Source organism: Syngnathoides biaculeatus, chromosome 9, assembly GCF_019802595.1.
Source record: "Syngnathoides biaculeatus isolate LvHL_M chromosome 9, ASM1980259v1, whole genome shotgun sequence".
Classification (NCBI taxonomy): domain Eukaryota; kingdom Metazoa; phylum Chordata; class Actinopteri; order Syngnathiformes; family Syngnathidae; genus Syngnathoides; species Syngnathoides biaculeatus.
Window position 1 is genome coordinate 2,367,507 of NC_084648.1, and position 10,534 is coordinate 2,378,040.

At 42.3% G+C, this 10,534-nt stretch overlaps 1 protein-coding gene across 7 annotated transcripts in view; it reads left to right on the forward strand.

The window, feature by feature from the left end:
- rgs12b (regulator of G protein signaling 12b) overlaps positions 1 to 9,419 on the forward strand; it is a 66,794-nt gene extending 57,375 nt beyond the window's left edge. Inside the window, exons 16-19 of one of the 7 annotated variants that reach the window (XM_061830044.1) lie at positions 6 to 102; positions 181 to 233; positions 1,788 to 1,836; positions 2,152 to 4,471. In XM_061830044.1, coding sequence (XP_061686028.1) covers positions 6 to 102; positions 181 to 233; positions 1,788 to 1,836; positions 2,152 to 2,735 — 783 coding nt within the window. In that variant the 3' untranslated portion in view covers positions 2,736 to 4,471. Of the gene's footprint in view, positions 1 to 5; positions 234 to 1,664; positions 1,837 to 2,151; positions 4,473 to 8,194 lie in introns of those variants that run through there. The other 6 variants (XM_061830042.1, XM_061830043.1, XM_061830041.1 and 3 more) reach the window with 6 other exon arrangements.
- Positions 9,420 to 10,534: the final 1,115 nt, after the last annotated feature.

The following is a 10,534-nucleotide window of genomic DNA, read 5'->3' on the forward strand; positions in this document are numbered from 1 at the left end:
TCAAGAGTGGTGAATCTGAGCCTTTAGATCTCGGCCTTCCAATATCCAATCTGGATGGGCTGAGAGTGGTACTGGATTCAGCAGAGCACATGCCAGGAAAAGGTAATACAGAAAAAGTCCAACATTCAGTTTCTGCTAATTTTTCATCATGTTACTGGATTTTCACTTTCTGTCCTTCAGCCCCGTCGAAAAGCCACATTGGGGCTTCCACAAGTAGAAACCAATCAACAACAGTAAGATGCCACCCAGCTTTTTTATTATCATCTCCTGACTCTGGAATGTTTCATAACCCACTGAATGTCTCCATTTCCTGATGATGATATCACGCTACTAAGTGTCCCCCCCCTTCCACTGTCCTCAGTGACCCATGTCTGTTTGCAATGTATTATAAATGTGGGCAGGTGTATGACGTGTCTATGGCAGCATCCAGCCTGTGTGTGTACGTGCGTGCGTACGTGAGCGCGCGTGTCTGTTTTTTATCTTGGGCATTGAGCCTCGTGACACTCTCAAATATGCTCTTGGTCTATTTTTGTGGTCTGTTTGTGGTCCACTGCATCAACAACTTTTCCATCTGCTTTGTTTTTTCCTTCTTCTGTCACAAGTCCTCTGACCAGGCCATGAGACGATTGACTTTTTAAAGCTTTCATAAGTTCCATCTGGAAGGGAATTAGTTGGTGGCGGGAGTACTACAGCTCTCGATTTTGGATTCTTTTATCTGATTCATGACAAAGTGTCGTGGATGTTTTTGGGGCTATTTTTGTTTGATTTTCTTCTGTAGTGTGGCTCTACATTAGTCGTTAGATGTTGTGGTGTGTGTCGCAGGGGTACTGGTGCATCGACACGGTTTAAATCAGTGCTGTCAAAACACACACATGCAGACGCACACACACATGCCCTTTAACCCTTTATAACAGCGGTTCCCACGCAATAAAACACATAAGCTATAAAAAAAGTGTAATATATGCATAATTAAAAAAAGACATAATGTTGAGATTCTTTGAAAAAAGCCCAATGTTGAAAAATTCAGACTTGAAAATGAGGGGACAGAAAGAACACATTTTAAAACAAAAGTACTCATTTGATTAAGTTTAGTGTTTCACAAATTGATGAAAACCAGAAAAGACCGGACAATCCAGCAGCCCAAAATTAATATGCACTTATTCATTTTCATTTAGCTTTTGGCCATATTAACATCTCGAGTAGGAAAGAGGGCTGAGTAGGAAATTATGAATACAATTCACCTTGTTATGAGCACATTTTTTTCAATGGTCATCACTGAGGGGTCATAAATTATTCAAATACTGCGTTGCATTCAAATTCTAAAACAATTCTTTCTTTGAGAATGCAAGTTAATAACTATAATTTATATTATATCCTTTCAGAATTAAAATGTGCTTTTTTGATGAAGAGCTTCTACATACCGGTGTAGTTACTGTACAGTTTAAATCAATTACCGTTAAGAGGCCAAGAACACCAGTGGCTGCCATTAATCCCACCAAGCTCACAATCGCACCATCAAGATCCATTTTAGTAGCTCTGTTTTCACAAAAAGTCATCCCCACGCTCCATCCAAATGCTGTCGCGCTCCTCCCCATCAGTAGCTCTAGTCACTCGTCCTGCTGTACGTTGACACCTGTTCGCTCCGCTCTCCTTGTGGCTCCCAGGGGGAGGACAGGCAGTCACGGAAAGCCGCTTCCACCCACCCCAATGGGGAAAACGGCAAGGCTGGGCCCGGCCTTGACACAAGGAGCCAACCCTTACCCAACCACTCTGTCTCTCTCCATAAGGCTCCGGAGAAAAGAAAGCAGAAAAAGATTAATATAGACGAAGCTGAAGGTAAAGATACAAAGACCTCCTCCTTCTTCTTTCTTTCTTCAATTGTCTCCTGTCTCTTGAAGCTTTGTCGCTGTAATGACACTAACTCGCTGGCATGTGTGCCGTACAGCGTTAGCATCACTAGCTAGCTACATGTAGCACGGTCACCTTTGCTCACACCAAACGTAGCTTCGACTTGCTAAACCTGTTGCATGCCACCTGAACTCCAACAATGATCACCGTTTTCCACCTGTGAGTCGAGAGTTTTATTCACAGGCGTGTGTTTGTGCTTGTGTGCGCACACGTGTTCTTGCATCTGCGTGTGTGTGTCTTCAGAGTTCTTCGACCTCATATCCAAAGCTCAGAGCAACAGAGCTGACGACCAGCGAGGCCTGCTGAACAAAAGTGACCTACAGCTCCCAGACTTCCTGCGCCTGTCACCCTCGGCGACCGATCGAGCTGCCCCTCCGCCCTGTGACCCCCGGCCCAGTTGCTCCACCCCGCATTCCCGTAACCCCGTCAATGCCAGCGGTCGCCCGGGTAACAAGGCCAGCCAGGACAGGGCGAGCGGCACCCATTTCCTCAATGCCCATAACCAGTCTCAAAGTTTGGATTCTGCTTTGGGCTCCGACAGTGGAGGCTGGGTGAACAGCAGACCCGCTTCTTCGCTGTTCCATGCCACAGTGTCTCCCATCCACCCGTCCCAGGAGGCCCAGCGTGGTGCATTCAAGGATACTGGCAGGGTGACGTCAGTCCAGATGCTAGAAGAGGACGCCCTGTCGGACCTGACTCTAGTAGGTGAGGGGGACATCAATAGTCCCAACCTCAACTACGTCCCCCCCGCCGCCGTGCAGTCTAAGCCCCAACCCCGACAACAAGCACCGGACGTTCAGCCTACCTCAGGTATTTCCCCGGTTTGATCTTTCACCTCTACGTTTTCAGTTGAGACTGAATGCATCCACGTCTCCTCCCTTCCATCAGTCAGCTCCGTCCTTGCGTGTGGGACAATAAAAACGCTCCCTGTGGTACAGAAGCATTCAATTTCAATGTAAGAGTACACGAGCTTACACTAGAAACGTGCTTTGTTGCGTTATAATAGTGATGTACACACTGTGACCGAAGTCCAAGTTGTTGGGAAGATGAAGTGAGGATGAATGGATGCATTATGATGGTTGCCAATGTCCTTGAAATTTTCCTGCGAGGTGTGCATCCGTGTGAACCTTTGAGTGGGCTTGCTGTGGATTTTGTTCTTTTCTTTCCATGCGACGTAATAGCGAGGAGCATGGCGAGGATCCAGCTCCTTTTCACCAAAACAACATAATGATGCACTTTAGCCCCTTGCGAACAAGACTCTACACATTCGCGCACGTGTTAAAATCCCTTGTTGACTTTGACAGTACATATTCTACTCATGCTAAAAGAATGGAAACTAATTTATACGATGGGTTGAGTGATCAACGGCTCTGCATCTACATTGCGATGCCAGTGTGTTATTTACATCTTAGTGCACACTGAGCCTAAAAATCATGGGCGAACACGTTTGCTCAACGGGTCTTTGTTGCAACTTGATTACACTTACATGCTGTGTTTTTACCACTCTCACCTTGGACACTAGTAATGCCCTTCGTGCAAACACAGGCCACAGTCAGTCTGCACCGCTTGCAGACCAAAAAGAGAGTTTTGCACCAACCTTTCGATCTTTTGTCGTCTTTGCACATCACAAAGCCGTGTTGTTATTCTTTATAACGTTGTGGCTTCCTGCAGGATAGAAGAACTACTCTGCAGATAGGTCCAGAAGTATTTGCAATAGGACAGAGTTTCTGTCATTTTGCCTTTCCATCCAAACAAAATTGATTTGAAATAAAACAATCAACATCGAAGTGTGGACTTTCAACTTACTTACGTGCTTGAAAAGGTTTCCCCCGAGATGTATTTGTAATTGACATTTGATTCACATCCATTTGTATCCGTCCTTGCGTTTTCTAGATCACAAATCCTGTTTAGGGTTAATCGGGGGGCATTTCGACACAACCATTCAGATTCAGGGTGGGACCATCACTGTTTTGGGTACAGAACTTGGGCTGCCTGCATCAAGTGAGTGAAGCACAACCTCACCTCCATTTTAATCAGTTTCTCAAAAGGATTTGGATAAAGTGACATAATTGTGAGTATGAACATCATTTTGATATTTTAATGAAGGCAAAATCACAAAAACTCACTCACAGTACTTCTTGACCTAACTACATTAAGGTGAAACAGTTCACATTTCACATACAGAAGTGTTGATTTATCTCACAATCTTATATTTTGTACCATGTCACCGAAACAAAAAGTGTTAATTTGTACATAGCCAAACTAATGAACTCCCCACATGTTGCTATTGTTAAATTGCATTGCAGTCATGCTGTTTCTTCAGGTAAGTCGCAGTAAACATCGATCTTCTGGTATCTGCTCTCTTTCAAAGTGTTTGTAAATACATACAATAAATGTTAAGAGCTTGAGTCTTTCTTTGTCTAACTTAAACCAGCCTCTGTCGTTTTTCTGCCCTATGACCTTATTCCAATTCTATGACATGCCCAGTCAACTATCCAATGTGAATACTGCACTTCATTGTATTTCATCACTAATTTTCACTTAGAAATATGCAGATTTAGGGGGAAAATATAATATATTTAGAGCGGTGTTGAGTATATAAATAGGTGTGATTGTGAGTGTGACTGTTTGTCTCTCTGTGGCCTGCGATTGGCTGGCTACCACTTCAAGGTGCACCCCGCCTCTTGCCCGTTGACAGCTGGGATAGGCTCCAGCACTCTCCACCACCCTCATGAGGATAAGCGGCAAAGAAAATGAATGGATGGATTGATCGATTTATTCAGAAAGTGGCACTGCAGTGACTTGTGGAAAAGTTCATGGCTGGTGAGGCACTGGCCTTTTAGTGATCTGACACTAGATGAGCAACCTAACCTGAAGCACAATTTTTTTTTTTTAAAGAAATGAAAAAAAAAACAAGAAAACTATATCAGTGTTTTTTTTGGTTTTTTTTTTTAAACACAGTGGTATTCAAACAAAATGAAAAATATCACGACTTGATGTAATTATACTGTGTGTGTGTGTGTGTGTATATACTGTGTTTATATATATATATATATATATATATATATATATATATATATATATATTGCAGATGCGTACATCTGTATTATCACTAATCCCAATAATTCAGTTTAGTCCTCCATTTTAGAATGTAAGAGGAAATAAAGAAGAAATTTGCTCCATTTGATCCATTTTTTGTACTGCTTATCCTCACTAGGGTTGTGGACATGCTGGAACCTATCATAGCTAGAGGTGGGGTACACCCTGAATTGGTCACCTGCCGGTGCACATAGAAACAAATAAATATTAACACTTACATTCAAGCTATCAGATAATTTCGGGTCTTTAATTAACCCACCATGCATGTTTTTGAATTCTGGGAGGAAACCGCGAGAACATGCAAAATCCACACTAGCGACCACTAGTACATAAAAAACATCAGCATGCAGTTACTAAATAAAATGCAGGGAAACTCACACAGGGATGAATGAATGTAGCCTGCACAAAATGGAATGGTGATGAAAGTCAGCTTGTGGTCTTGGGATCGTTTTTTTTTAAAAAAAATGTCTCTTCAAACGTGACATGAATCATTTTCCACTCAGTTAGCTGAAGTTCTAATGAGTGGTACATGGTAATATGTAAACTAGACATGAACAGATAATAAATCACAATTACCATCAGTCGAACCTCATAATGTAATAAATTGACCCCATTATGTAGTAACTGCCCATTAACATAGTAAAAGTCTTGAACGTATAACATACGATAATGTAACTATCTTAGTACATGACTTCCCTGATTTAAAAAAAAAAGTGAACTTAATAACTGAGCCCATAATGTAACAATATGCTAATATCACTTGTTAAAATGCATCTGCTCTCAATCTCTATCTGTCTGTGTGTCTCCACTTCCACTATTTGTCCTTTGAACTTGATGAGGTTAGCTTGATCTGCAAACGTAGCGGATGTGATCGCTTCAGGAATTACTATGTTCTATTTGTTACCGTGTGGGCTGTTACTATCTTATGCAACCCATATTGGAATACAAGCCCATAACTAAATAATTGCCCATAATGTAATAAATGTGCCCTTTTTAAAATGTAATAAGCCCATAACAGTTATTACATTTTCAAAGACCAGGCCAATAAGTTGCTTGATAGTTTTCTTGTTTTGTTACTGCCAACTCTGTTTGTTTCTCATTCGGGTGAGCGAGAATGAGTAGGAATTTGGGTAAAAACTTTTGTTTTTGGGGTACAAAGGCGTTTTTGGGGGGAAAGAGATGCATGGTTTCCTTTCTGCTTAGTGCCTTATAAGGTAAGCTTCAAGTGTTAAGTTCAATCAAATATTTATTTGGTGACTTTGTTGCTAGAGAAACACCTGTTATGAATTTGGAAGGGCAAACAAAGATGTGGGAAACTACTGTAGATACATTACGATCACATATAAAACACAAGTGATTCTTTATAGACATATAATGTGCACTTTGAGACAATTTTTAGCTTTGAGTCCCCAAATTTGCTGATGGGAATCTTTTCGTCATGTAATATTTTATGCAGCAGTTCAGTTTAGCCATTCTTCATAAATAGCGTCATCTGCTCGCGATAAGGAACACACACATGGAAATTTGGAGCAAAAGGTAAGTGACAGATTTCTTTACTTTGAATCATTATACTTGATGTTTTGAAACAGGCATGACTTGAACGCGAGCAATTTCGAAAGCCTCAGTCTGCTCGATTTTGAAAGAGAGAAAAAAGACACGGGTAGCCTTTCTCTCCGCCACTTGATGGCATCAGTGTGTCGTCAAGCAGCTTTGCGGTTCTTGTCCGTGATGCCATGCACAGGTTGGGATACTTACATTACCCCCACCTCCGGCCCCTCCTTCTCTCATCCATTCACAGTGTACTGCTTTCATTTAATTGGAGGGGGATGCTCTTATTCAAATGAGTACAAAAGCTCTGTCTGGTTTGTAATTTTAAAAAATGATTTTGCTCTAGTGGTCATGGTTGCCTCGGGTGAATGGAAATAATGTCTGCAGTTTCAGTTGACTATTCATGGATCAGTGCCACTGGATCGCTAATCTTAAATTCTTTTTCATGTCACTTCCAGTAACTCATCAGGCACATCCACTGTACTTTGAGTAATGGACACTCCGTGTTATTTTAAATGTATGCTGTACTGTATACACTCCTTCTTTGTGGGGTACTCCTACACAAGGAAATGACTTCCAATAATAGTAGTACAAGTGTACTACATCATACTGAGTGGTTTTGCTCCTCCCGTGTGAGTAAACGTGATATTAGCAACAGTTCTTTGCATAATATTGTGAAGTTTTCCACACCCCTGCCAGGGTCAAACAGCGGAGAACTAAAATAAGTTTACATGTATTTATGAGCACGCTACAACAACTCTATTTAACATTGTGATGGCTTAGAGCAAGTGTAAACTTATATTTGAAAGATAAAGATGATAAATGTACAGCTCCATTATTATGTTTCATAATTTTTGGATGACCCTGCTTATAGACAAAACCAAAACAACAAAGAAACATACGAATATTATGTCCTTGGTTTGAGGCAACAAACATTGGTAAATTAACATTTTGGACAGTGACAAACCAAACTGAGCATTATTATCATTGCAAAAGTTCATCCTTCGGATACAGCTTTGTACAGGATAATATGTAGTGGTCTCAAACTGGCGGCCCGTGGGCCCATTGCAGCCCATGAGATGATATTTTGTGGCCCCCACTTTAATATAAAAGTTTAATGTTCATGCGGTCCTTTTATATGAATGGCACTTTTACAGTGTACTGAACTGACAACCCAACCAATCACCGTGGGGTGTTTGGCTCTCGGGGGCGTGACATTGACCAGGCTTAATGCAAGCAGAGAAACCTTTTTCATTGAGTGAAAGTTACAGCTATGTTGCCATGGAGAGTTTTATTAGTAGTATTGCGCACAACCTGTTGACACTACTGTCCTTGTTTATCTTATATGGTTTAAAAAAAAAAAGACGTTTGAGAAGGTTGTATTTTTCCCCACAATTCTGATTGAAATTGGTCGCGGCTGCATGTGCGCCTCAGCCGGACGCTGCCTCCAGCGGCCCCAAGGTAAATTGAGTTTGAGACCGTTGCTTTAAATGTTGTGGCAGGGAATGCATTTAAAGGATGGTGATTAAAATTCATGTTTACCAAGCATGCTTGCTGTGGTTTTGCCTGTTTTTCCTCCTCTACCTGTTGCTTTTTATGTTTTTTTTTTTCTTTTATACTGCAACATCTTTGTCCTCAGGTAAAGACAGAGAAAGACAGAGACGGAGGGAAAGAAGAGAGAGTATCAAGGTTGTGAGAATAACACCATCCAACCGTGCACCTCCCTCTCCATCTCCTCCTCCCACCCCCGCTCGATGTCCTTCCCGCTTTCGCTGCAAATCCACATCGCCTCCTTCTTCCCGCTCCATCCACAAAGCTACCAAACAAGCCTTGGATGTGGACAAAGTTGCCGTGAGTCACAACTCTGGTAACACCAGGCAAGCCCGCGCTGGCTCCCGAGATCGCCGGGGCCCTCGAGGATGTGAACTGGACATGACGTGTGAGGATGTGGCCTCGGAGCTGCGTTGGCGTAGTAGCAGGATGAGGTCAGGCGTGTATCAGACCTCGGACCTTCCCTCCATGGTGAAAGGGAAGAGACAGTTGGAGCAGAATGAGGGCAAAGGTCCAAAAGTGCGAAGTCAAGTGAAAGCCACATTTGTATGAGGAGCCCACCAACTCACTGTCTGAGCTGTCTGAAGTTTGGCCTCTGAGGCAGCGTGTTAGCCACTAAGTGCATGTGAAGAGTCTCCGGTCAACAACTGAGGAGCAGATTAGTCATATGCTCTGTTCCACTTCCACTCACTGTCACGCACAATGTTGGTCCACCTAAATGAAGTTATACTTGGCAAGTTAGCATGCAGAAAAAAATCCAACAGGAACATAAGGAGTGTGCTATTCATGAAGAATGTTTTTTGTTCATGTTGTGAAACTAAATGGGTCTTCAACCAACGATGGCATTTTTAGATGAATTGCATCGCATAGTTGTCTGTCAATATTTGTGCTGCCATTGGATGATGAGCAACCCATGGGTGTACCCTGGCTCTCACCCAAAGTCAACAGGGACAATCTCCAGGTCACCCGTGATCCTAATCAGGAAGCGAAAGTGAGATGCATCTCATGTGAATTCCCATCAATTTTTATTCTGAATCTGATACATCTGGATAATCTCAGTCCCTTGGAGTTAATTATCAGTAAACTCCATTTACCTGAAAAACCATCCATCCATCCATCCATTTTTTGGGACGTTTATCCTCATGAGGGTTGCGGGGAATCCCAGCTGTCATTGGGCAGGAGGCAGGGTACACCCTGAACTGGTTGCCAGCTAATCGCAGGGCACATAGGAACAAACAACCAGTCACCCTCACAATCACACCAAGAGGCAATTTAGAGTCTCCAATTAATTCATGTTTTGGGATGTGGGAGGAAACCAGAGTGCCCGGAGAAAACCCACGCAGGCACAGGGAGAACATGCAAACTCCACACAGGTGGGACCGGGATTTAAACACTTGTCCACAGAATTGTGAGGCAGACGCTCTAACCCGCCCCTGAAAAAGCACGCTAAATTTATTTTACTGGATAATATTAGCCTAGGTGCCATTGTGACCAATTGGTTAGCACATCTGCCCAAAAGTTCTGTGTTTCAAATCCTGTTCCCACCCCTGTGGAGTTTAGATGCACTCACCGTGCCTGTGTGGGTTTTCCCCGGCCACTGAGGTATCCCAAAAACATGCGTGGTAAGTAGATCGAAGACTCTAAATTGCCCGTCGGTATTAATGTGAGTGCTGATTTTTTTTACATGTGCCCTGGCTGGCAAACAATTCAAGGTTTACCCAGCCTCTTGCCCAGAGATAGCTGGGATAGGCTTCAGCGCAACTGTGACCCTAGTGAGGATATGCAATACAGAAAATGGATTGATGAACATTCGTCTACTACAATGTTTGCCAACAGCAAAACACCCCAGGCTCATTTATTTGTGTGGCAGTTTGGTTGTAAATCAAGAAATTTAATTAAAAATTAATTATAAAAGTCAACATTAAAGTTCTGGAGAATTTTACCCAATGGTAGCGTATACAGTACATGCTAAGCAAAAGGGGTCCAAGAACTGACCCTTGAGGAATACTGTCATTCCAATTTAGTTTTTTTCAAAATCTCCAATGGTCACGAAATAACACCTTTCCTCCAAGTAGGGCCTGAACCATTCAAGGACTGTTCACTTGAGTCGTATCCACGTTTCCAACCTGTTCAGTAGGATGTTATGATCTAAACTATTAACCACTGCATTGCAATCCAATAAGACTAGAACTGATGGTACCTTTCCCAAGTCACCGGTCAACCTTGCATCATTTCGCAGCTTAATAAGAGCTAATTCTGTTCTATCAGAAACAGAATCAGCTTTAATGGCCAAGTATATAACAACACACTAGGAATTTGTCTTCAGAGGTCAGAGACTTGATCAAAATTTCTCAGAAAGTAGGTTTAAAATTGCTGAGTTGATTAAAAAACACTTTCTTGACGAGTTTAGCAAATTCAAATTAGGACT